Source organism: Poecilia reticulata, chromosome 13 (genome assembly GCF_904066995.2).
Source record: "Poecilia reticulata chromosome 13, P_reticulata-male-v2, whole genome shotgun sequence".
NCBI lineage: Eukaryota > Metazoa > Chordata > Actinopteri > Cyprinodontiformes > Poeciliidae > Poecilia > Poecilia reticulata.
This window is the reverse complement of record NC_088842.1, coordinates 28987353-29014806: the sequence shown is the minus strand read 5'-3', so window position 1 is coordinate 29014806 and position 27454 is coordinate 28987353. Positions and strand designations below refer to the sequence as shown.

The 27454-nt window shown below is 41.2% G+C and overlaps 1 protein-coding gene across 6 annotated transcripts in view; it reads right to left on the bottom strand.

The window, feature by feature from the left end:
- nectin1b (nectin cell adhesion molecule 1b) overlaps positions 1-27454 on the bottom strand; it is a 229170-nt gene that overhangs the window by 134377 nt on the left and 67339 nt on the right. For all 6 annotated transcript variants that reach the window (XM_081614636.1, XM_008426427.3, XM_081614638.1 and 3 more), the window contains exons 2-5: positions 20409-20777; positions 10421-10720; positions 9468-9585; positions 1247-1398 (exon numbers count right to left, since the gene is read on the bottom strand). In XM_081614636.1, the coding sequence (XP_081470762.1) occupies positions 1247-1398; positions 9468-9585; positions 10421-10720; positions 20409-20777 (939 nt within the window). The remainder of the gene's footprint in view (positions 1-1246; positions 1399-9467; positions 9586-10420; positions 10721-20408; positions 20778-27454) is intronic.

Genomic DNA, 27454 nt, shown 5'->3' with positions numbered 1-27454 from the left:
GCGCTGATAATAGACCTGTGTTCGTTGCTCCCACACGTGTTTGGATGTGTGATGGGAGTTGTTCTAACAAGCTGTGTGGAACTCTGATACTCAGACACCGAGACGCACAGATGATTTGTGACAATCAACTGGTCTGTTCGTGTGTGCAGCTGCAATGCCTTGCAGAAGTATTCCTGCGTCTCGGTGTTTTTCTCGCCCATTTTGCCACCGCAGACCACAGTGTATTTTGAGGGGATTTCTTTTAATAGATCAACACAAAGTAATGCGTAATTAAAGAAAACCTGGTTTTCATTTACCGTTGCAAAAACAAAAATCTGTTAAGTGTGGCTTGCATTAGTATTTACTCCTTTTAACCCCACTGCTCCCCAATTAGATTTACGTCAAGACTTTGAGTGGGCCATCCTCAGACATTACATGCTTTGATGAATGTTTCTGTTAGTTGTAACATCAACCTCTGCAGCAGCTTTTCTTCACAGCCCTTCTGACCAACGTTCTGGTCGTTCCCACAGCAAGGCGACGCCGCGCCAACGTTTTTCTTGATGTGGCCTGTTCACAGTAATTGGCAGAACTCGCTTTCTGATACAAATAAGAGTTTTGCATGTGGGCCAAAAAGTTTAACTTAATTTAATGTGGCCCTTAAGTTGCAGTCACTTGATTCAAAATGTTATCACATAAAATGATTTTTAATTGTACAGTACAAGCAGATTGGAAAGAAGCAGGATGATTAAAATGTATTTTTGTTGTAGCATTAAGAAAATGTGAGCAAAAAGCCCAACTATAGTGAGGGACTGGCATTGTTAGCTCAGTGATAGAAGGGTAAGAATAATATATTTACTTATTTTTGATCATTATAAAGCAAATTGTAGAAGTGATGTCATATTGTTGGACAAAAAGAAAAGACCAGTTTGTTTAATTGTCAGTTTAGTTCAATTAATTTATTTAACGAGGAGGAAAAATGTTTGTGCATAATTTGCAGTTTTGTGTTGTTACTATTCAGTTTGCCTATATTTTCAGAAATATTAGATTTTTATGCCAATATGAAACTAAAGTGGACTTCTGATGACCACAGTGGCTCCCAGTTCATTTGAGTTTGGAACCTCTGGTTTAGGTATCAGAGTGAATAAAAATGTTTTATTTTGTAAAGCACTGTGTGTTGCTGTCTGATGGATACTGTATTGATCAAGCCATGCCAGAGTTATCGAACAGAGAGAGCGCGAGCGGAAACGGGAGCCGTGTTTTCTCCTACCGGTGATGTTGACGTCCACGACTCCGGTGCGCGTCCCGATGCCGTTGATGGCGACACAGACGTAGGTTCCGGCCAGGTCGTAGGTCACGGGCCCCTTGAAGAACAGGGTGTTGTTTTTGATCTCCACGTTGCTGGGTAGCGAGCCGTTCAGCCTGTCGAAAAGAATAAAGTAAAAAAAAAGAAAAAAGGCAATGATGCAGACCACATAAAAAGAGGGAATTACTCCAAGCCACAAAAAGAAACACACAGAGAGAAAAAAATCTCTTCAAGACATAAAAAAAATGTGGAGTGGTGAACAACCCTGCATGTGGGGGTGAGATAAATACCAGGAATATTTGACAGCGCTGTATTTCAGATGTCATCCATCAAGTCCTAACAAAATTATGAGGACAGGGAATCCCACCAGGTCCTAACAGGTAAGATATAGCTGATGCTGGAAGACAGGCTGTTCCGGCATGAGGAATACAAAACAGACAGGAAAGGAAAAGAGGGGGTCGTCTTTCTCATCTGCAGCCCAGCTCACATGGCTGAACTTAAAACTCAAGGGAGCTGTCAGAAGAGGCAGCTGATCAAGCGATAAATACAGACTCCACCAAATGCCGGGCTTTTATTGAAGACTGCCCATTCCTCCTGCCTAAAGGTGTTTGCCTTTATGGTTCACTATCTCTGCTGCGCTCAGACTCGCCCGTGTCCTTTTGATCAGGCCAGCCCACTTTAAGGTCACAGATCACGAGCACGGGAACCCGTCCACTCTATTATCCGGGCCGACTTTTCACAGCGCCCGCAGGCTCAAAAGAGGTCTCCACTTTCAGGACAATTAGCCGCTTCCCGTCGCCTTCCACCCGATCGGCTTCATCGGCTGCCCTGAATGGACTCGGCTTAAGAAGAGTTACAATTGCGATAGCGCTGAATAGTTCTCCAGCCTGACTGTGGTGACAATGAGGACGGCGGCTGCAGAGATATTCTGTCATCGCTCCTGGGTCACAGGGAGAGAGAGAGAGACTCCGAGAGGCGCTGCTGTGCGAGGACATTAAAAACAATATGGCGCTCCATTTACTGAAGTGAGAGAAAAACAGGATGAGATTACAGAGAGAAAACAAAATTAGGCCTCATGCTAACAATGGTCACAAATCAGGCACTTGAGCTGTGCTTCCAACGAGGCTCTTAAATGACAGGGGCAGGGAGCGTAATTAACGTATTGCTACAGGAAATATCACAAGATCCAGATCAGGACGGTTTAAAATGAAATCAGAAACGAGTTCCTTCACCTGTTTCATGCTCAAAACCTTAGACACATTCTGACACCCACAACAGTAAAGTTCTCTGTTCTTTGTTTTACCTTCTTAAAAGCTAATTATTACAGTTTACTAGAAATATATATATTTTTATATTTTTCTGGATGCATGTATGGATGGATGGATGGATGGATGGATGGATGGATCGATGGATGGATGGATGTAGAAAAGAAAGAATGTAAGGATAATGGCTAGAAGGACGTATGAATGAACTAATAAAAATGTTGAATGGTTGGACAGTGGGATGGAAAGATGAATGGATGGATGAAGAAAGGGAAGTATGTATTTATGGGATGATGTGGATGATGGATGGATGGATGGAGGATGATGGATCAGTAAATGGATGGATGGAATATCAATAAAAATGGTTGGATGGATGGATGAATGAAAAGAGGTGGAGAGATGGATGCATGGATGGATGGATTGAGGAACAAATGGACAGAAAAATGGATGGATGGATGGATGATGGATGGACAGAAGAATGGATTGATGGACTAATGAAAATGGCTGGATGGATGAAGAGAGGGATGGATGTATGGATGGATGGATTAACAAGAAGGGGAATAAAACTGGAATACTATAAATACAAAGTTCAGACTTTACCCGACTGTGTGGGACCTTTGTGGTTCGAAGGCACTTCTGAGCACAAAGCAATAGAAAAAGCTGAGCTTGAGTAGATTTTTCATTGGTCACCTTAGTGAGGCAATTGCAGCGAGACGGCAAACAACCCTCAATACAGTATGTCACGATTCAATAATCAGTTAACTTGTGAACCTCCATCAAATGCTGAGTTCTGCAAAGCTCAATTGATTTGCTGTAGAAATGAAAGGCTTGCAAACTGCGATTCACCACTGGTTCTGCCATGACCAGCAATGCCCGCATGAGTGAATGCATGCATGCGTGCGTGTGTGTGTGTGTGTGTGTGCGTGAGTGAGTGACTGTGTGGGCATGAATGGAGCCTGAGGGGCTGCAAAATAAAAGACTAACAAACAGCTTGAGAGCGATACGGATTCTTTGATGACTGGCTGGGCTCCTCATGTATGCAGTGTCTGTGTGCAGATGTTGATGTGAGGAGGCTGCAGCAGCCTCACATCTCTGTGTCAGTGCAAACTGCATCATTATTTTAGCAGGAAAAACTGAGGGAAAATATACTCTGTAATTGAAGGTAGAACTCCTTTACATGGAGCGTTGCCTCGTTCTCTCACAGTATTTGGGCTCCTATCAGTAGGAGTGTCACGGTACACCTAGCTAACGACATGAAACGACACAACGAGTCCTTCAAAACAAAACGACTAAAGATGTTGCCGATATTTGTGGGAAAGCAAAACCTAATGAAGTCCAGTTGTTTCAGATTTTTCACTAGAGAGGACAAAATTCAAACTGTTTGCACTGTTACAAAGCTATAAAGGGGATGCTACGCTTAGCTACGTTAGCAGCTAACAGTTAGGCCATGGGTAATATCCTAATAATGCATATATTTATATCTTCTTTTATTGTTCTACTGAACCCCAAAAAACAGTGGGGGCTTTTTAATCGATCATTTAGCTGGATTTAGCTGATAAACAGTCCTAATTAGCTAAATCTGTCAACACAACAAGGGAACTCAAGAGCTACTTCCTTTCTTACTCCAAAATAAAAGTCTCAAACAAAGCTACAGCATGTTGTAAGTGTCCATCTCTAAATACAATCAAAAGAACAAATCCTAACAACTCATCCTTTATCCCTTTTGAGTCCCAAGTTTCAAATCTCCACCTGGATATTTTGGATTATTTTAATTGTGTGAAGTTCTTTAAATGTCCAGTGAATAAATGTATATCGCCCATTTATCCATAACAACTGGAACTTTCAATATCCAGAAGTTATTTTCGCAATTTACTATTTATCTATTAAGAGTTCCCCTCGTATTAACTTCACTCCCTGCTACGGTGGGAGTGAAATTACCGTAATAACCTGATAGTGGATGGAAAGCGCAGCGTCTCCCCGTTCAGAAACCGTTGTAATTTTTAAGACAGCGCAGAGTTACGGCTCTGCAAATTTGACTGTGTCACGCTGACACGCTCGGTCTAGACGGGTAATAAAACCATCCTAATGATTTTATACGTAACAGAAAAATGCAGAAGTTACTTAAAAATCTGCTGACTGGAAGTTTATTCTTTAGATTCGCTCACATTTGTTGTCCTCCTCTCGTGTGAACTCTGGATTAAATAAATTGTCAAATTCAAAAGCAGAATCCAAAAAAGGGGGACCAAGAACATTTTAATACCAGCCTGTGGAAAAACACCAAGCACCCATTACATCACAATTAGGATTTCTGTTTTCCAACATAGCAAATCTTAAAAGACGCTAAGAAGTATATATTTTAAATCTGACACGTCCATTAAATCTTTTGATGCAAATGGAGAAACAATTGTGGCATTTGGGTTGCAGTGCTGCTTGTGGTTGTAAAGAGGCCAACTGTGGGGATATCCAAAAAGCATTAAGTTCTTCATCTGAGATTCTGCAAAGTATCAAGGAAAAGCTATAAAAAGCACATATTAATAAGCCAAGTTGAGTCGATCTGCCAAACCTACTGCCACGAGACGAGTTACAAAATAATCTCAAATGTCTTTGTGGGCAGGAGGAAAGCCAGGGGCCTCAAAATACTGTCTAGAAAGGACAGAAATAAGTGAGGTATTTATTGGGCCTGATAACAATCTGAGGACTTCATGGCTTCTGTTGAGAGAAAAGTTTAATCTGACTCAATATCACTATAGTCTGAACCTGAGTTAAAAAGGTTCACACAGACTTTAAGTGGGAAAAAAAACGGTTGTTTGGCAAACAACAACCTCTAAAGATGCATTGGTGGGTCACCAAATTCTTCATTCACTTACAACTGCCTAAACAAAGGGATCTTAAAAGCCTTTGTGGCCTCCATGAAAGCAGAACTGGCTGTACTTTTTCAAACAAACTGAGGTTTGAATATCCCTTTAAAAGGCTATTAAGTATCTGTGAATTTCAGCCACTGCTACTGGCGACTGAAGAAATTAACAAACAGTTGTCTTATTGTGGCCTTTAATCAACATGACTAATAGAATCTAATTTTCAGAACAGAGATAAGCAAGCCAGCTAATTAGAGCCGAGTTTGAAGTAATCAGACTGTGAAATGCATTAATAACAAAATACAGATTTCTTGATTCATGCAGGGCTTTGTCTTTGAGAAACCGAAAATGCCTTTAAGGATGCGGCGGGGCTTTCATGTCTGCTGGAAAATAGCTTTTTAATGAAAGGGGAAGGGGAAAAAAAAAGAAAATTATAAAGTCTGAAATCTTATCACACAAGTAATTTAGGTGTAAGTGATAATAATGAACTCTTGAGCCTCATTTTCTCATCTTGTGCCCACTTAGAAAACTAAAGGACGCCCTAAGAAGAAAACATTTTCAAAACAAACGATAAAGTTCAAACAGAACAGATCTTTCCGCCCGCTAACCATTATCCTCAGCTGCAAGAGCTGCGTGTATTTTAAGGTTCAGAAAAGAAATTATGAAGGAAAAAATATCTGCAGATGGTAAAAATAACAACTGCAAGTGGGACAGTAATGAAAGAAACTCAAATCTACAACTGGAAGTCTGGAAAAAAAAACATGAGTATTTGTAGCAGTGGTGATTAGACTTGGCTACACCTTCTTCCTGTTGGACGTGTTTCTGATGCCGTCCTGCTCCATCGTCCCCTCGCAGCCTGGCGCTGACCTCCACAGCCGAGCCCAGGGGAACCTTCACAACAGATTTGGCTTCTCGTTTTCTGTGCGGCAATGGCCGTCCTCTCCGATCCGTCAGCCCCGTGCCCTCGTCTTTCCAGATCACATCTCCTCCTACTCTTCCCTTCCCATCTCCCCTTGCTTCAGATAAATATAAAAAATGCATTATCTTGCTTTCTTATTTTGTGTGTACATCTGGGTTTCTTCTCTGAAAGATGTGTCAGGCGGGCGGGGGGAGAAAATCTGTATGTCTTATTAAAATCTCATTGTTGCTGCAGGAATAGATACAATGAGGCCTATTAATTCACAATGGCCTATTAATTCACCTCCGATCCAGGAATGCTGCCCTCAACCTCATGAAGCAATTAAAGGAAACATTGCAACGTTCGTCTCTCGGTTTTGACACATAATGTGGGAATATAAAAATCTAAGTAAATTCATTTTATAATCCAGCTCTAATTAGTTTTATTTTTGACGTTACGAATCGATTAGCTTGATTAACACAAGCACAATGCTTCCTTTCTTTTTGTAAGATGGAAACAACAAACTTAATGATTCACAAAATCATTGGAGTTACAATTGCTTCATCTTCATAAAGCAATTAAAGGCAACATTGTAACATTGATCTCTTGGTTTCGAAACGTAATGTGGGAATATAAAGATCTAAATGCATCCAGTTTAAAATCCAACTCAAAGTTGTTTTTTTTTTTTTTTTTTTTTTGCTGTTACATATTAATTAGCATGATTAACACAGCAAAGCTTTTTTTTAGGATGGAAACAACTTCAATGGACAAGATGGGATTTATTGTAACTTTACCCTAAAAAACACACACATTTAGACATACAAGCTCAAAACCCAGGCTGATATTTGCAAAATTTATAATTTAGCTGTTTGCAGGAACTGAATGCTTTTTTTCTAGTCATCCACAAGCTTTGGGAAGAAGTCTGGCAGCAGATCTGGCCACTTTTCTTGGCAGAATTGGATAGAGCTCATTTAAATCACTTTGGTTTCCTGGCACAGGCAGAGCTTTTAAATCATATCCATGAATTTAAACTGCTGTTTGTTTGTGATTATAATAACCTGTTGCAGCAACAAGTTGTGTTCACTTTCACAAGCCAAAGATTAAAGGGTTTTTAAAACTATTTAATTAATTATTTACTCAAGTCTTGGGAATAATAAATTATAACAACAGTACATATTTTGTTTGTATGATCACCCTCTCAGCTCATACTGTTTTGTTTCTGCTTCTTCAGGTTTACAAGCTTTTGCATTTAGCTAAAATGTTCCTGGTCCTTTTAACCGACTTTCTTACCTCTAAAAGTGACAATTTGGGTCAGAAAAACACTTGTTTGGTGTTCTAATAGAAAATGGTACCACGCCTGAATCAAAAGTCTTTTATAGAATGGAAAAGACAGGCAACATTTAGCCCTGAAAATATTGCTAGTTCCAGAAACCGAGAAGTCTAAGGGTGTTTTCGATTCGATTGGAGATCAAACTTGCAACATTTGTTACATCTTCAGCCGGTTTGGTTCTCTTTGACCCGACACTGTGTGAAACAAACCAAACCTTTTGAAAAACCTGTTCCCCTCCTCGCTTGCGGTGGCGCTGCACCAAGAACCACTGAAGGGGGCGACCAGTGGCGCAAAAAGTGGGTATGCAGCGTATGCAACGCATAGGGGCGCAGCACCAGAGGGGGCGCCAAAACCCAGTCTGGACGGGGCGGCGCGCCAACGCTCCTTCTCCTCGCGCACATAATGAGGTAAATGTAGCGAGTTTTACCTTTCACGTATCATCGCCTCGGGTGGGTGGGGGGAGCGAGTAAGCGTCGCTCCTTCAACCTGACGTTCCTTCTGGGGGTGGGGGGGGGGGAGCAGATGTATGTGTTCGCATCCACCTAAATAATGTGTAGTTGCGCCACTGGGGACGACACAAAAATCTCTGAAGAAGACAGGAGAGCAACTTCCTTCTTCAAGAAATGTTAACAAAAATGGAGCTGCGTCAGATTTAAGAGCTTGATTGTAGACATTTCTTGTCTAGAATCACGTGTTTGATTTTTTTTGTGTTTACCCAGAATGCCCTGCGCTGTAGTCTGCTTCCTGCTTTTGGAGCAATCTTGCATCTATAATTGACCTTCACATATGAAATTTAAACCTCACCAGAGTTTACTCAAACCGAATGGAGACCTGGTTTTTAGGCGGACCGAAGTTCAGAGTTTGATTGTGCATTCGCACCTCAAAGGTGGACTAAGCAGAGCTGGTTGAACGCACCCTAAACTTCTGCTCAGATGAGTTGTCAAATGTCAAGCCACAAGTTTGCGTAATAATCTTGTTCATTTTTTGCTAAATGACATATTTTCCAAATAAGTTGAAACGTGTGCACTCAACATTTATTTAAAAATAACTGATGTGTTATTGTTGTTATTATTTATTATTTCAGATTAAAAAGTGTTGATGGTCCAAAATCAACATCTATTCTCACCCAGTCATGCCCATGGTGAGAATATCTAAATTTACCTGCATTGTTTGCATACCTTTCGGATTATATTTCCTACTTATCAGTTCTGGAATCTCATTCTGAGAGGTTATTCTGAATTTCACCCTCATCTGTATCTTTTCTTCCTTTTGCCTTCGCTCTGATCATCACCGAATCAGAAATACTGATCTCAGCTGGTATGATGGTTTAATCTACGACTTCTCGGCTTCAGTAGTCGAGGACGAGCCGCTGCGTCCTGCTGAGAACACAACAGTGCCAACAACAACGCTCTCTCACCTGCATGCTGGCCCAAAGACTTAAAAGCAAAAGAAGCAAACACAAAGCATAACGTGTGCAGCGTTTGCATTTATCTCTCAGTATCTGTGACCGGCAGGTAGATAGGGGGGTGTGTTGCCGCTGTAATAGGCCCATTGTACTCTGCCTGGGGTTTTATCTTCATTACACATTTTACAACAAAACGCGAGGCTGCTGCTTCTATCTCGGATGATTGGTTTCTCGTGTATAAAAATGTCGGGAAAGTGCGTTTTCGCTCAGCATTCCCGCTCTGTGAAATGACCCTCCTGTGCCTCAGCAACACCTCAACAACAAGATTTTGTTTCCCCCCCACAAATCTAAGGAGAGAGAAACAGCGCGCAGTCACGCTACATCTTGTTTTCGGAGCCTTTAAGGGGTTCGGTGACGGGTTTAAGTCAGACTCACAGTTTCCACTGGTAGATCGTCACAGGCGGGTTGGCGTCGGCCCTGCAGGTCAGCTGAACATTCTGACGGTTCAGGTACCAGTTTCCATCAAACCCTTCAATCTTCACCTCGGGTTCATCTGCAAGGAAGGCACAGTGATGTCAGCTCAACGCCTCCAGAATGTGATAATAAAACTTTGTGTCACTGCTTCAACCCTGCAGAATCGCAATAAAACTTCAGAAGTAAACAAGTTCCAACCAAATGATACGCCGTGTTAAAAGACACATAACCTTTTCTTTTTTTTTTACTGTCTGGCATTTAATCGCACTAAACTTATCCTGTTTTAAGTCAGTTATGATCATTCAGGCAATATTCATTTGCTTAATGTGAGATTAATGACAGAGAAACCAGATTGGTGACGATGCACAATTGTTTTTGTGACATTTCTGTAGTTTCCTCTTGACTCTTTCCATGATGTCACACAGGAAAGCAGCATTGCCTCTAAATACACCCACAGGTGTGTTCCCAATTAACTGCAATGGTAATCTTAGGTGAATTAATCAGAAGCACACAAAACCACAAGATCAACTGTGCCTAAAGGCAAAGTAATCCCTGGCATGCTGCTGGTAGCTGACCAGAAACAGGAAACGCTCAGCCTGAATTGATGTCAGACGTTAATTGGCTAAAAAGTTAAGCGTCTTTTTATACGGTGCATGTAAACAACTGAAATAGTATAGTGTCAAGTTTGCTAAAAGAATGAAGTCTTCCAATCATAATAGCAGAAAAGTTCAGGAAACTGTCAGCTCCAGACTGATAACAAGCCTGGTGTTTCAGTCTAGATTCTTTCCTGCATGAATGTTTAATCTACTACTTTTGACTTGAAATAAAAAGCTTGTCAGCTTGTTTGCCGCTCAACGACGTGAACTTTTGGTTGGGAGAAAAGCAAAAAACTTCAACAAAAGCAGGTTCCTTACACTGCACGTTGAGCACCACGCTGTCTGTGATCCTCTCGCCCCGGTACGTCACGATGCAGGTGAGCTTCTGTTTGTGGGTCTCGCGGCTCGGGACCACCACGTAGCTGCTCCGCACCGTCACCGTGCCGTTCGGGTTGCGGGTCTCCTGCAAGGTGGCTTCGCCCTTCAACAATGTGCTCCACTTGATGGTGCTTGGAGGCTTCCCGTTGGCCGAAGTGCAGGTGGCGACGGTCATGTTGCGCTTCTTACCCTTGGCCACGATCGTCGGGCTCGTTAGGGTCATCCGAGTCATCGGTCGAGCTGAATGAGAGGGAAACAAATGAAACGACCGCCATGTTGGAAGATAAGATACGAACTAACTGATCTTGGTGGACTGGTAGATTTAGCATCGTAACAATTGAGAAAAAGACTACAAAACTTTTTTTTTTTTTTGTGAAAGCATACATGTTTAATACCACTTGTATCCAAAGAATGCAAATATTATAAGTTTGAGCTGTTTTTAATTCACAAAATCAACTTACTTTCTATTTGACGAGCTGTTAACCTTTGACCTCACCAATTTATTTTCATTTAAAAAATATCAACGATAAAAGACTTTGGACTGAAAGCAGCTGTAATGAAATAAACGTCAAAGAAAACTACTTCTCTGAAAAAGTAAAAGTGTATATTCTCTTAGCAGTAGTTGTGCTAACCTCTCATAATTAGCAGGGTTAGCATGTTAATTAGCCAGGTAAAATCATTAGCATTTTAAGGTAAAGACACCATGTCAACCTATTTTGTCTTCATTGACAAAAACTAATCTGTAGCCTACAGTGTGACATCTGTACAGTGGACTCTCATGCATTAGCGGTTCAGTATTCACAATTTACATGTTTTTCTGTAGTCCGTAATTATTTGCAAAAACTCTGCTTCTTTGTGGAAATATCAATATATTCTAAATAAATGCAGCTTGGGAAGCTGAAACAGCTACACGCAATTCTACTTGACACGTTGTTGGCTGGCATTTGTTGTTTGAACTATTAAAATAAGTATAGTTATAAGCATTTTAAGAGGAGGCATCAATTATTTGCTGATTTTAGCTATTCACAGGCAGCTGCAGACTCTGACCCTCGCAAATACCAGGCGTCCGCTAGCAGTTAATAAACTTTCATGGCAGGGAGGCTACGGGAAAATTAGTTTTAATTTGGGTAATCATAGTACTTAACGAGGAATAACAATAGGGTTAGCGTTAGCACATCTAGGCTTCATATAGCTGTAAACTGGACTCTGATCAGTGGATCTTTATTAAACAATCTCAGTGAGGAAGAAGAGCGACTACTTCATCTACAATCAAGCATGAAGTAGAAGAAACTAAAGGGCTGGGATGAAAATAGTGTTAAATCCAGCCTCTTTCTCTCCTCAAAGGCAAAGGAGTTGTCAAAGCTAGATTTGCCTACCCAAATGCGCAGTCATCCAATTTCAGTCCTTTGTGGGTTGCCAATTAGCAATCTACTTTCGGCACATCAAAAGGCAGTCTTGAGTTTAAGCGAATGCATAACTGAAAGCGAGCAACGAAGAAGCCCCTTTGAACACTGATGGTTGGTTATCTGCATGTAGGTTCCTGACGTTTATGACGCAGCCTGAAGAGTCCTGGGGAGGCAGAGCGGCGTAAAATGTGAACTAAGAGCTGGCAAGAAGCGCTCAGGCAACAGGGACTACTCAAGTCGAGTGTTTTTTCTCCTTTTTACTGGGATTCGATAGAAAATACACCAGCACTTCATTACTAATTAACTCTCTAATCTGAGTTAGCCAACAACCTTTTCAAAACTGCTTCTTTTTAAAGATAAGCTACATCTCCAGTGCTGCTTTTTCCCTGCTGGATGGGGCAGTTCAAACCAAATTACACTCTCTGAAGTGGCCTTATTGATTCCTGTCCCACCTTTCATTGTTAGTGACTATTCTCTGCTGCGGTTTCCTGTTTCATAATCTGGTTTCAGTGTTAATGTGCCTATCATCACATTAGAAGTGTGATCTTCACAACAAGTACAGTGTGTTCTGCAGAGGAATGAGGGCCTGGGAGACCGACTGGGTCACTGGGCTGGAAATTTGTTTCAAATGCTCTGGCCTTCACTGTACATGACAAAGTTACAGTATGATTCATGATTCGCTTCAACTTTTCCACATTTTGTCTTGTTGCAACAAGAATTTTCAATGAGGTTTTATGGGACAAACCAACACAAAGTAGACAATTTCAGATCAGACAAACAACCATCTGAATGGTTCACAATAAATCCCTATTTACTGTGTAATTCAACTATGACCTCTAGTTAATATTTAGGTGACTTCTGAAGGCAATCCCTGTATATCTCCTTTTTAAAAAATATTAAAATAAAGTTTTTTTCTTCTCAGCTATGTACCACATTGTGTGGATCCGACATAAATTCTCATTACATTTCATTAAATCCCATCGTTTCTTTTATGCACTTTATGAAGTATCGCATTAGAAGCTGTTGATGGAAACAGCAAAAATAATAATAATAAAAAACTCCTTGAGGTGGTTTTTGCCTTTTCCAAGAATAAGTTAATGTGCAAAAAGCGTTTGCCAAATAAGTTGTGACACAGTGAAGTTCCCATGTGCTGGTGGGTCTGTGGCTTACCAGAGGCACAAAACTCAGAGAAATTTCAAAGTTCAAACCTCCTGTCAGGTTCAAACACTAGACATTTCTTACACACTGCAAAAAACAGAGACAAAGAGTCAGTGATGAGTTTCGTACTCGCGAGGAGAGTGCGCAGAGAATGCTTCAGTTACAATCTCCGACCAACACTCTGAAGTTTCTCTGCTCGCCTCGCTCTTTTATTAGATCAGGAATGCCCTAATTACATGAAGCTAAAGGGGGGGGGGAAGTATACTCTGTTGGAGCTTGACACAGCAAACTCTTATCCATATAAGATAACTGAACAGCACATTCTCCTCGAGGTCGTTGGAGTGTGTTCCTGTACTGCCGCTTATCTTCTGCAACACAAGAAGTGAACAAACAACAGACAGAACAAACTTCTAAAAGTGGCATAACACTATAAGCTTCATATAAGTAAGATTAAACAAATAATAATTCTAACATTTCCCTCCTGTTTATGCCATTTTTAGCCAGAGCTAGTCCTTACTCAATAACTTCTTTCGATTTTCTATTGGTAATTCATTAAGTGGTTCAAAACAGGTACACTCAGAGGGAAAAGGACACATTTCACACCTTACATCAATAACATTGTATTTACAAGTTCAACATAGGAACATTTGAGTCAGGATACAAGTCTGGAAAGTTGAGAGACATTTCATCTTCTTCATCACTGGACCCAGCATCTGTTACATTTTTATTGTCGTCAGGAGGAAGGAGAGAATACACTTGTTCCTGCATCGGAGTGATGGCAGTGGTGATGAGCTTTTGAATTAAAGCTCTGATACAGGGAATACAACGACATCCACACAAGGCCAGTATTGCTGCAAACACAGCTATGGAAATTAAGACAGAGACTATTAGTTGTTAATATTGGCCAAATACATTACCCAAAACGTCCCACATTTCTGTATCAGCTCCAGAGTGGTCTTTCATTTTGCTGTTTAGAGCCCTCAACCCATCCAAGGCCTTTGTGAGGCTGCCATCTGCAGCGGCGTTGTTGGGGACAAGGGCGGAGCACTGCTCCCCAAAAAGGGCGCAGACCCCACCCCTCTCAGCCAACAAACATGTCAACAGCAATGCGGTTTTGGAAAGCCATCAGGGAGGTAGCTGACAGTTGCTCGTGGACGGCTGAGAAAACTTGCTCTGTTTTGTTACCTAACATCTGGACATTGTAGTGGATGTAGTTTTATTCTATCAACATTTTATTTATTTTTTACCAGCTTATTTTCATCAGGTATACCACGTGGGACCCCAATACTGTCTATATAGGTAGGATCATCGTCATCTTTCAGTGAGCGTTTCTGACGCTGCTGCCACACTGATGGAAGCACATTACCTAGTGAGGCAAGTAGTTGTGGCACTTGTCATAGGGTATATTGAAACAGGTAACATCAGAGTCACTACAGTGCACAAACCAGTAGTATTTAATGGCAGTTTATCAAACAACCTGTTATCTCCACACCACCACCAGATGTCACTACGGGATAATGGTTTGAAGTACCGAGTAACATTTACTATAGTCGAACAATTTCCTGCAGTTGTTGCTTCGGCTGGTAACTCCTGTGGTTATTCTAATTTGCTCATCTACATCATCATCATCATCTGCATTGAATATAGTCATTTCAGAACTTGCGAGTTTGGTTGAGTGTGGGCCCGCCACTACTATGCCTGGGGCGGTGTTACTTGACTCTGTGAAGTTCTGGCACAGGGAAAACATTTTATAGGGGTCGTTTCCACTTTTCTCGATCCATAGGGAGAAGTAGAAACAAGGAACATCATTTTTGAAAGGAATCGGATTGTTTGTGGTGTTTATGATTATTTTCAGCTCTTTATTGATTTTCCCCAGATGCATAACTTTAGCCCAGTACTGTGCTTGGTATCTGTTCGTTGGATTTGGCCTCCAGCTATCCCCCGTATAGGCAAAAACGTCGTTCCAGCTTACACTATAGTCCCGTGATGCCATATACCAATCATAACCTGCCCAGGCAGAGCCTGGGTAGCCCCCTATCTCGATCTTATTTAGGTCTAGGGAAACCACAGTTGCCAATCTAGATGCATTAACACACAGGTATATTTCATCTACAACCACTTCACCTGACCCGTTGCATGGATTTTCTATGTTCCTAACCTTAGAACCTTCTGTAGTTTTTACGTACTCATCAAACTCCGCATCGGCCGCGATGGAATCGTACCTCTTTTTCCTCGGCGTAATGTGTTCCTCTTTTAATTTTATTTCATACCAGAACAACAGAAGTGCTGCAATAATTATGACCGTAGCTCCTACACCAAGGATCACCCTTTTTCTTTCAGTCATCATGTTTTATGTTTTGATTCCCTTCCTAAGAACCCCTCGGCAGAGTTGTGGACTATCTTCACCGGTTTGAGACAACTGTATACTAGAAATACAGTTCCCTTTGTACCACGGGCTTCCTCTGGGGGTCTAACTGAAGGTAGGCAAAACTTTGTTCATAAAAGGTAGAAAAGGCTGATGACCAAAACACTTAGCGATACTGTAGCAGTGAAGGCTATTACTAAGAGAGTTATTATCCAGGTTTACTAACGGGACGTCCTGTGAAGACACAGAAGGATCAGATTCATCAGTCTTAGTTTCTTTCTTGTGTCTTTCCAACATTTTTCTCATATAGTCTGCTAAGTTAGGTTCATCCTCTGTTTCCCATTTTTTTAAATAATGGAAGTCTGTATGGTCTCCCAAATAGTGTTTCATAAGGTGTTAGCCCTGATGTACTAGTGATATTTATATACATTTTAACTAGGTCCAAACACCGTGTCCAGGGCCTTCCTGTTTCTTCCATACACTTCTTTAATCTATTTTTATAGTACCATTCATTCTTTCTACCAGTCCTGCACTTTGTGGGTGGTAGCTGCAGTGGTTTTTTAAGTTTATGTGGAAGGCAGTTCCTATGTTTTTTACCACTTGGTTCACAAAGTGTGTACCATTATCACTATAGATTTTTTCTGGTATTCCATACTTGGGTATTATGTCTTTACATAGGGCTTTTGCCACTGTTAGGGCGTCTGGTGTTTTAGTTGGGAACAGTTCTATCCATTTTGAAAATGAATCTATGATCACTAGACAGTACTTTTTCCCTTCACTTTGATTTAGTTCTATAAAGTCCATGTGTATACTCTGGAAAGGATAGTTAGGTGTTGGAAACCTCCCTCGCTTTGGACGTAGATTACCTTGAGCGTTGTGCTTAGCGCATATGAGGCAAGCTCTACAAAAATTTTTTGAATATAGATTAAAACCATAGGTTGTATAATGCTGATTTACTAATCCTACCATCCCTCCTGTTGAGACATGTGTCTTCCCATGGCTCAATATTGCTGCCCATTTGTATAGATTTTTTGGTAGGATTGGTTTTCCTTCTGGTCAGATGTATAAGTCATTTTTTACAGTTGCTCCACTTTTTATCCAGGTTTTTTGTTCTAGTTTGCTTGCTTGTTTTTGCATCGACATCATAACTGGATTACTTCAAACCTAAAGACCAGGAGATTTTCTCACTTTTATTTTTACCTCACTTTTCTTCACCTCCAAGTTGAACTAGGGCAAAATGCCCCCGTTCGACCCCAAGGACATTAGCAGTATTCTACAACGACTTCAGTTTTTTGAAACAAAGATTCAACGGCTGGAGGTGAACTTTGAGATCAACGCTACCCGTGGATATGAAACAACTCTTCCTCAAATCAGCGGAGAGGTCGTACACCCCGCACCAAACAGCTCATCCTGGATCGCTCAGGGAGCCAAGCCAAAACAAAAGTCTCACACTGCAGATCCCATGAGACGACTAACGGGGAGAACCCCTCACCTAGATGAATCAGTGTGGCCAGCTCTGAGCAGAAACGCACCTTCAACCTCAACACCTGCTTCGCCAAAGAATAACAAACAAGTAGCTGGAACCAAAACGACTACACCGAGCCCACTCCCAAGGACAAAGCGACCAGCCCGAGCCTCAAAACATTCTGACTCCGTGGGAATCCCACTGAAAAACAGATTTTCTGCACTTCAGCACGAGCCCCCGAGTGAAAATCCACCTTCAAACATCAGCAATGAGGCTAAACCCACGCATCCACCGCACAAAGCTCCGCAAAGTGCTCTCTATAACCACTGATCAGCCAAACATGGAGACTTTAGTTGTGCCTGTTGGAGCCAATGATCTGGAAAAGCAAAAATCCGAGATTCTGAAAAAGGACTTTAATATTCTTCTGGACACTATGGTAAAATTAAAAATGAAGTTATTTCTCAGTGGTCCAATTCCATCACCTCAATGGGGAGACGAAAAACATTCCAGGCTGGACATGATAAACAAATGGCTGATTAAAACCTGCTCTGCCAGCTCAGTGACCTTCATCGATAACCTCTGGATCTACTGGCAGCGCTTTCACCTCTTTGGAAGAGGAGGACGCAATCTTAACAAACACGGAATAAGGCTGCTCACTGCAAACATTTTTCATTTTATCAACAAGAACAACAATGTGACCATCGCTACAGAAGAACAGGCTCAAGGACGTCTGATTAGGATGGAGCCCTCCGCATATCAAAAACAAACTATTCCAATACAAACTGAAAAAACATCGGCTGTGAACAGAATGACTGGTTCCCCTCCGCCTTATTTTTCTGCTCCTCCGTTTCCTGTCCTCTCTTATCTTTAGCCTTTCTTTCTCCCTCTTCTCTTCTCTCAGCTATTTGGAGCCAGACTTTTGTTTGTTCATAACCCTCTTTTGCCATTTGTTTTTCTTTTCCATTACATTTTGTTCTAATTTTTTGCTGTAGTTCTTTTATGCTTGTGGTACTTAACCTGCCATTAAAATCGTACTGTTTTACCCAGTAACAAAGCTGGTTTGCTGCATCCTCATTTATTTTTTCAACTCTTTTCCAGTCTTTACTGGACAGGTCTTCTAAGACCTTCTGTTTATATTTGCTTCCCCCGGTACCCATTTTGAACTAAATTTAGTCCAGTGTGGTCTCAACACCTGCTGTGTTCTAAACACTGGAAATTTCAACAGGATGGTGATAAATAGATTGTGGTAAAACTCACTTCAACTCAGAGAGCGGAGTTTTCTTGTCTACAAACATCCACAAAATCTCACCATTTGTTTCCCGTTGTTTTGGTATAAAACTGTTTATCTAGTGATAATCAGTTTTCATTCACTCACACACTTTCACACTTTTAAGTAGGACGCTCCTGTCCTTCGCGGAATTTAACTACCTAGTAGAGGACTCCCGTCGTCCTTTAGCAGGGGACGCCGCCGTCCCACACAGACTTTAACTAACTCAGAGAATTTAACTAACCTTTTTTTTTTTTTTTTTTTTTCTTCAACGTTTTAATGATGTAATGTTTATTATTATTATTATTATTTTTATTTCTCTCTTTCTCACTGATTATTTCTGTTTTTATTTTAATAATGTAAAGCACTTTGAAATGCCTTGCTGCCGAAATGTACCATACAAATAAAATTTGATTGATTGATTGATCGATAGAGTTAGGGGAGTCTGCCCTCCCGCGGACTTTAACTGCTTTTATTTTACCTGATAGTGCCTAGGATTCTCAGGGTTTTAATTTCTTACCAGAGGACGCCGCCGTCCCACACAGATTTTAACTTATAGTTAGAGGAGTCTGCCCTCCCGCGGACTTTAACTGGTTTTTAAACTGAAACTACTCACTGTGTCTCCAGTCTCTGAGGAAAACCGTCAACCGTCGGACTCCAGCTCGTGAGGAAAAAACCAGTCCCGGAAAGGGTCTTAATGCTGTGCACAGGCTTCCTGGTTTTTTTACTCACCCGCTGGAATCGTCTGGTGTATCGGTATCCGGCTCGAAGGACCAATTAAATGTCAGGTTCAAACACTAGACATTTCTTACACACTGCAAAAAACAGAGACAAAGAGTCAGTGATGAGTTTCGTACTCGCGAGGAGAGTGCGCAGAGAATGCTTCAGTTACAATCTCCGACCAACACTCTGAAGTTTCTCTGCTCGCCTCGCTCTTTTATTAGATCAGGAATGCCCTAATTACATGAAGCTAAAGGGGGGGGGGAAGTATACTCTGTTGGAGCTTGACACAGCAAACTCTTATCCATATAAGATAACTGAACAGCACATTCTCCTCGAGGTCGTTGGAGTGTGTTCCTGTACTGCCGCTTATCTTCTGCAACACAAGAAGTGAACAAACAACAGACAGAACAAACTTCTAAAAGTGGCATAACACTATAAGCTTCATATAAGTAAGATTAAACAAATAATAATTCTAACACCTCCAGAACGAAGGGGAGAACTGTCTCTAGTCTGGTTGACTCCCTCTGAACCAGTAGATAGAAACGCGCCACATTCATATTTTCTTTGCAAAATTTCAAAAGTTTGCTAAAAATTTGCCTGACATTTGGGTGGAAACATAGTTACTGGTGGTTATTTTACAAAATGTGAGAAATTTTAATGGGTAGGAAAATTTCTGAGATGCCAAAACAGATGAGGAGCATCTGATGATACTCTGAAATATAATCAGGTTTCCTGTAAGACAGAGATTTCTGTAAAGGAAATCTCTGGACTTGACACTATTATGTAATTCAGAAAAATGTGCTGTTCAGTTTCTGTCTAAAGTCAAACAGAAACCTCATTTGTTTACAGATGTCAGATCACCTCAGATAAGTAAAGAAAACCGTTTGAAGAAGTACCTTCTTAACTGATGTTGAGATGTTTAACCCGTTTCATTTCCTGGATTAAAACGTCTGATTCAGAATAACAGTTGCACAATTACGTTCTGGTAAATCTGCATTTGTTCAACAACTTGTCAAAGCTTGTAGTAGCAGTCAGGCTGCGGTTTGAATGCGTTTCCTTTTTCCAAATTTATTCCATCAGATTCAAGGAGTTAAGGTTTTCTTGTGATGATTTTCTTGTCTAAATTTGAGAGATTAATGTCGGAAGAGATCACTGAACTCTCAGCAAATTAAGAAAATGTGAATTTAACCAAAGCAAACAGTCATAGAAAACATCTACATCAATTAGCCAACTCAAGCAAAGAGAATATAAACAACACATCCCCTCTGAAGTTTAGCTAAGGGGCAAAGAAATAGACCTTATTAAGCAAAAAAATGCTTTCGACCCTTTTAAAAAGGTCTTTTTTAAATAAAGAAACCTATCTTTGAACACAAAACACTTTATTCAGAACCACTTTTTTAATTCAGCAACTATTTCTATAGAAGTTAATATCAGACGAGGCCTTGGTTGAAGAAAAAGGACCGACTGAAACAAAAACAACGGCTGCAGTTGGATTCAATTCAAAATCAAGCCGACTGGCGATGGGGCTCTTAATGGCTCCTTACCGAACACGGTGAGGTTGACCATGCTCTCCCTGTTGCCCGCTGGAAACGTGGTGTACTCGCAGATGTAGGCCGCCTCGTCGGACAGCTGCAGGTTGGAGAACACGATGGTGGTGTCCTCCATCTGGTGGCGCTGGAGAGCGGCCGCCTGCTTGAAGCCCACCCGCTCCTTGAAGGGCGGCAGGATGGACACGCCCAGGGTGGGGTTGGCGGTGGCGACGTTCTGCTTGGTGCCGTTGGACAGCTTCTGCCAGGTGACCTGGGAGATCTTCACCGGCGGATTGCTGTTGACGAAGATGCAGCGCAGTTCCACTTGTGTGCCCACAAAGCCGGACTTACTGGAGTCCATCTGTACGCTCTGTCCATGTACGGCTGCACAAAGAGAGGGGAAGAAAGAGAGGAGAGAGAAAAAAATTAATTACAATTAACAAGAGTCGAAGGCCAAGCACCAGCTCTTCAGTCAATAGCAAGTACATGCACTGAAAGTCAAAGAGTCAATTCAGCCTCCTGGAAACTACATCCACAGTCCACCTCGCTTCCTCTGTGCCAGATATATCTATTCCCTATACCTGTGTGAAAAAAGTTGGGGACATGCTATTATCATAATGGGCACATCCATACAGCCTCGTCTTTGTCTGCGAGCCTCCTGCTTCTGATGAGATGGGCGGGTCGAGCAAGAACCAATGCATCGCTAATGAACAAGTACAAGGGCAGAGAGTTGGAGCCAAGTCATCGAGCGCCGCGCTCCCCTCCATCCCGCCCAGCAACGCGCCGGGTAGCCCATTGTAATTTTAATTACTTTTTACACACAAATACCTCAATGATTGCCTGGAGCTCCTATTAAAAGACACAATGTGGAGTCCGGGCAAAACAATGAGAAGGCACGCATTAGCTACAATAAAAACTCCACAATCACACACCTCTTCCTTTCTGGGTTTGCCCGTAGGGAGGTTGGTAGCAGAAAGGAAAACAATCAGTTAGCGAGGATGGATGATTAACCTCATCTGTTCTTGGGAGTTTATTGCACGCGGTTCCCTCTCTGCGTTTGTTGGGACGCTTGCGTTTAAAAAAATGTGTAGAAATAAAAATGTAATGGCGTGGGCTTTTATTACAGCAGAAACGTTTTGGGAAATTAAATCCTTAATTTGAGTATATTAAGTGGCGGGAGGGGAATATTAATTGAATAATTGCTATTCTTCTATTGGCACCTGCAACAATTATTACGATGCAATAAATACAACTGAAGCCTTTGTTGTTCTATGTAAATGTTTCAGGAGGTCAACTTCTCTTGGTGAACCTTAAAAATATGAAAGCTTTCCGTTCAAGAAAGGCAAACGCTTGATCTTAGAAATACAAGGACATATTTACCCATATACTAAAATAACTGGAGATTAAATAAAAATGAATAAAAACTTAAGTTTATTGTGCCAACTGGAAGAGTTTTCAGGATGATAAGAGTGAAAATCTCCAAACCTGACTGTTAGAAAACGGCAGGTTTTCTTTAAAGAAAGATGATTTACTTCATGTATCAGGGTGTTTATTCAACAAATACTAAACCAAACTTCTTAAAGCTGCTTTTGCATTGTTTTTTATGTTTGTTATAACTGAACTAATACTAGCTCAATTAATCAGAATATAGGTCGAGCTTAACTGTCAACAATTCAACGTGCCAAAATGAGCAGCCCTTTCATCAGTGCAGAAGGAGCGTCTGCATAGCATAACATGAAGATAAATGTCATTATTTGATTATTGCTATAACATTTACAAAGCATATAAGTGTCATAGGTTTTCTTGGAAATTTTCAAAAATCTCCTGCAGTCTAGTTTAGAGTAAAATTCAACTGCATGCACTGCAAAATCTAGATGTGTATTAAAACAGTACAGTGATAGATACTTATAAAGTAATAAGCTTACTGTGTGTGATTAGGGAAAGAAAAAGGCTCAACAGCAGACTTTTTGTTGGCACTAAAGGACTTTATTCAACAAACGCTGGACAGGAAGAAGAAGGGCAGAGAGAGAAGGGGAAGACGTGACTGGGAATCGAACCCCGGACCGTCTGCACATGGTGCATCTCCTCTACGACTTCTGTCCTTGCTATTAAAAATGGAAACCAAATATCTTGGATTTCAGTCATTAACAAGGCAAAAGAAGCTGTTGAGAGAATTTTATACCATTTTAAACCCCGTTCAAGTGAATTCCTCTGCTGTTTATATTGTGGATCATTTTAAATCTGGACTCTGTAGGGAGTGAAATCAGAGCAGATGTGCCATTAGACGGCCTTTGCCTCTTGTTGCCTTCGTCGCGTCTTTGTTTTCCCAGGCTCTGATTTACGTCCCTTTCCAGGTGAGCTCTGGTGATGTCCCATTTCCTCATCCGACAGCCCCCGGCCCAGCTTGTATTTACAACCCTCCGCAGCTATAATTATCTCCTATGGATAGACAAGGACCCACAGGAAGAGAGGCTGGGATTTTCTCTGTTAATCACCATGGCCTCATAAAGCCACGAGTCGTGAACCGAGAGAAAATATGTCTGGGAGTGACAAGAGCCGAGGCCCGAACACACAGGCCGCAAACAGAGTGGCTCTTTAACAGGGAGCAACGGCGCCGCAGTGATGGATAATCGCTACCTCCTGTTTCCACAGGGTGGGGGGATTTTAAATGTATATAAAAGAGATCCAATGCTCTAAAACAATATCCGGTTTTGTCAATCTGAGAAGAATACAAAGGAAACTATCTCGAGCAGACGCAGCAGTTGTTATGGTAAGATTTCGACTTGTAAAAACCGCAGGTAGTCAGCCGAAGGACACCGAGGCTCAACGCAGCCTCGAAGGTGAGGAAATGATGCAGACTCTGGGTGGAAAACTATTAAGATAAACAGAGTTGTTGGTTTTTTTTTTTTTATATACCATCTTTCACAGTGGGCGTATAACCCTCATGGTGATTTGAGCGCTGGAGAGCAGCGCATTATGAGAGAGAGGCAATTTCAATCTATTGTTATATGCTTTCAGTCAAACCCAGCCTTTGCAGCCGACTTCAAATCATATAAAACAAACTGACAACCTTTTGAAGTTGCTGAGCACACATCATCTTTCATTTCCGTCTGAACACATCAGAAAAGGGCTTCTGATGACAGATTGATTCACTAATACAGTTTGACAGAAAGGACTGGCAACCTTGTCATGTGTACCTTAAGAACCACCTGTGTCCTCGTACAGCCCGAGGCAATGCTTTACTCCCATTTGATCACGGCTTAGATTACCAGTTACGGCAACTACAGTGTGATATTTTCCGAAACAGCAAACACAATTTACTTTTGGGCGACACTAGTTAAAGTTTAATCTTAAGTCAGAGCGAAGCGGGGGAGCTGTAAAAACCCATAGATGGGTGCCGGGTCTTATCTAAGCCGCTTCGCTGAGAAAACAATAACGGCACACAAAACCCGCAGCTCCTCCCTCCTCGTTCTGCCGGTCCTTCATTTGGGTCTGGTGCCGCCATCTTACATTGCTGTAAAAAATTGTTTTTGACACTATTGCATATTTTAGATAAGACAGAGATAAGACCACAACTGTCCGCGAATAATTAAAATTGGAGGTGCCAGTTAAAATATTTCAAACACCCAATATACCTCAACAAGCCTTAACACACACAGTGGAAACAGTCTTAGTGCTACAGAAGCTAATACCCACAGTCTTTGTTTGGGGTGCAGCCAATTAAGCCTTTCTCAATAGATCAATTAATCGCATGATGAATTAAAACGAGCTCGATAATTTCCATTTGCATGATTGTTTGTTTTTCTCATGTCTTTCTTTCTTCCAAACACTGGATGACAAAAAGCTTCAGTCTGGTGCTCTGGTCTCAACTCGCCCCTTTTTTGAAGCACAGTTTTGTTTACAGAGACTTGATTTACTTATTTGGGATATTTAAAATGTCTTTCAGTTCCGGTGTTAAATGTTTGTTATAAATCCAAGTTGACTGATCTTTGAGATGCTTTACTTGCTTTTACTTAAAAATAGTCTCAAAACAATTATATTATCGCCAACGTAAAAGTTTCACTTTGCCCGTCGGAGAATATTTTATGAGGATCAATAATTTTTGGGGACTTACTGACAAATATGAATGCATTTGTTTCTTTTTCAAAGCATATTCTATAGTTTTTAATATTGTTTATTCATTTGATTTGTTTTACAAGTAGAACGGTAATCGAGTCTGGGTGCAGTGCGATCAGTCACAGGGGGACGATTACTTTTTAAATTTTTTTAAATAGTGCAAAGTGTTTTTTTTTTTTTAGATGAATAAATAAAATCATCTTTTGAGTACTATTTTGCATTAATTTAGGCTTTTTTCCAGTATTAAAATATTTCCAATTGATTCTGATTCCACAAGTGTGGTCAGAAAACGCCAAAACAGAAGGTCTGTGCAAAGGCGCAAATAAAAAAAAATGAGATCATACAAATGGAAACAAAACAAAGGAGAACAAATGCAACCAGCCACACGGTCCAAAACCCTTTAATCAAAGTCTAGGGACGCCCATTGAGACCCTGCTTTGAGAACCATGTCCTCCTCGGCCAATAACTTAGTAGAACTGTAATTATAGACTGCACTACGCCATTTCAAACCCATAAAAGAGCACATACAAACCATGCAAGAGGTATTAATGTGATAGATTTCAGGAGGCTTGTAGGAACCAGTGGTGCAGAAAGGGAGGTGGAGCACACCAAGAGGGAGATAGGCAAAGTAGCAGAGATGCAAAACTGCAGAAAGGGAGAGTGGAACAAAGAGAAAGGTGGAGCTTTCTGGAGATTTGTAGGTGCGCTGCGGGTCTGAGCCTGGATGGCATTATCATTTGTGGAGCTGGAGCTTTGTTCTTGCACTGACAAGAGGGTGACTGGGGGGACAGTCATGCTCTAATACACCTGAGGCAACTCTCTGTCTGGCTAAAGAGTTGGCAGACAGAGAGCGAGTGAGGCAAGTAGGGAGAAAAGGAAGGCTATTTCTGAAAAGAAAAGCAACAAGACAAACAAACGGAGGTAAAAGTATGGCGGAAATTGAAAAAAAAAAAAAAAAAAAGACTCGATTCACACCAGGTGAGCTGATTTGGATCAGAGGGGACATTAGGGGGCACTATTAAAACAGCTGCTGTGCCGTCTGGCCCTGCACTGATAGCAACAGACTCCAAAGGCCTCGGCACAGAGCTGCGCACAAAACGGCTGAACTGTAATAAAGCCTGGCTTGTCAGGCAGAGAGGAAAGCATGTGCTTTGTGTTGTTTGCATATGGCACTTTGGGACCTAACAGCTTTCAGCTTTCTTACGGCATGTGGACAGCGTCCAGGAAAATACAGAGCAGCAACGCGGCTTCCACTGGAACGGGTCCCGATCACTAAAACCGCAAAAGCTTGATTGTACTGAAATTAGCCACTTTCAGATATTTTATGACACTGCTGGGAAAAGAAAGATGAATAATAAAACAACATTGATTTCTCTCTGTAACAAATCAAAATGAAAGTGCAATCACATTAACATTTCATATCTGCATTTTGTTTCTACTGTTGTGAAAACAAAAACATGGAACTCGTTTATTTCAGTCTGTGCTGTTTCCAATCACAGCAGCGTAAAACTCAAAGTTGAAAACCGAAATCTGAGGAAGCCTCCTTCCCACAAATTTGGGATCTGATAGAACAACTCATATGTAACCCAGTAAGGGTGGATTACAACACAATACTAAGGTGTATTGGAGTATCTAAAATGATCAACAGGACTGTTTTTGAATTTCTGCTGCACATTTATTGACAGTCATGCAAAGATACATTTAAAAATGTTTTTTATTTCCACATTTGCCAGTTTGGAAAAAAATTTCCTATCAGCTGGTTGCCATTTTCTCCCTACTAATTACTGCATCAGTCCAAACTAAAGTAACTCAGAACCATTTCCTGACGGCATATTTCATTTGTTTGAGTCACATAATTTCATTTCAGTGTGATTCACTGTGAGTAGAATAAAAAATACCATCAAATTCTTGGTTTGCAAAGTAGTTTTGTGACTCAAATAAACATCCACCAGCGAGAGGTTATGGAGAGTTGTTGTGGTTTATTCAAGGGTCATCATCTTACATATATTTTCTATTCTTTATGGGTATAAATTGTGTGCATCTGTGATTGGATACATTCACAACAGTGAGGCTCTTCTTTCATTTAGCGCTTTAGCTTTTTTGCTAACTTTGAAACGTTTAGCGCTCTGAGCTTCTCCCTAATATTTCCATATTAATTCAAAAGTGCTAACTTACTCGTTGTTTCTGTTTTGAAGTGGGTGAAGCCCGTTCACCCATTGATTCAACCATAATCCAAGGTCAAATTAGTCTCAGAAAGATTTCCCTGTGAATGACTTCCAACTGGAGGAAGGGGAAGATTAAACAAGGAGCTATCATCAGTGTCTTCTTTTTACAGCCCCGCCGCACATGTTGGCACTCTAAAAGGCAGTGAGGCATCAAGAGGCATCTCCAGGAAACTTCAAAACCTCGAGAATGCGTAAAGTTATGGCAATAAACCACATTTTGTTTAGACCTTAATGTCTTTTTCCCCCCGACAATTTCAGGGGGAGGAGACGAAAACGTGTTTCACTTTTCAGTGGATGGAGCACTAAGCTCCCACTTCCCGATACCAGGAAGAGTTTCTGCGTCCTAATCTTCAACGCTGCAAAAAAAAAAAAACATCTTGCCAAAGTGCAACTTTAAGGCATAATCCCCTCATCATCATCTGTCAAGCTTTGGTTACTTCATTGTTACTTAAGTTGGGTGTTGAAAGATAAAACGTGGCCTGAGTCTGTGGGGATAATGACTGTTTAATGTAGTCACAGTTCCCACAGCGATGGCACAGGCCTCTGTTCCCCCCATTCATGACCACACATGAGATGCTTATGGGTACGGGGTGAGGAGGGGGTCCAAATTCACTGTTTCATACACAAAACCTCTCATTAGTCGCTTGTTTATACCCCTGATGGAACCATTTGAATGTCCTTTTGTTCTTGTTTGTTGCAGTAATTTAGAGCTCATCCTGT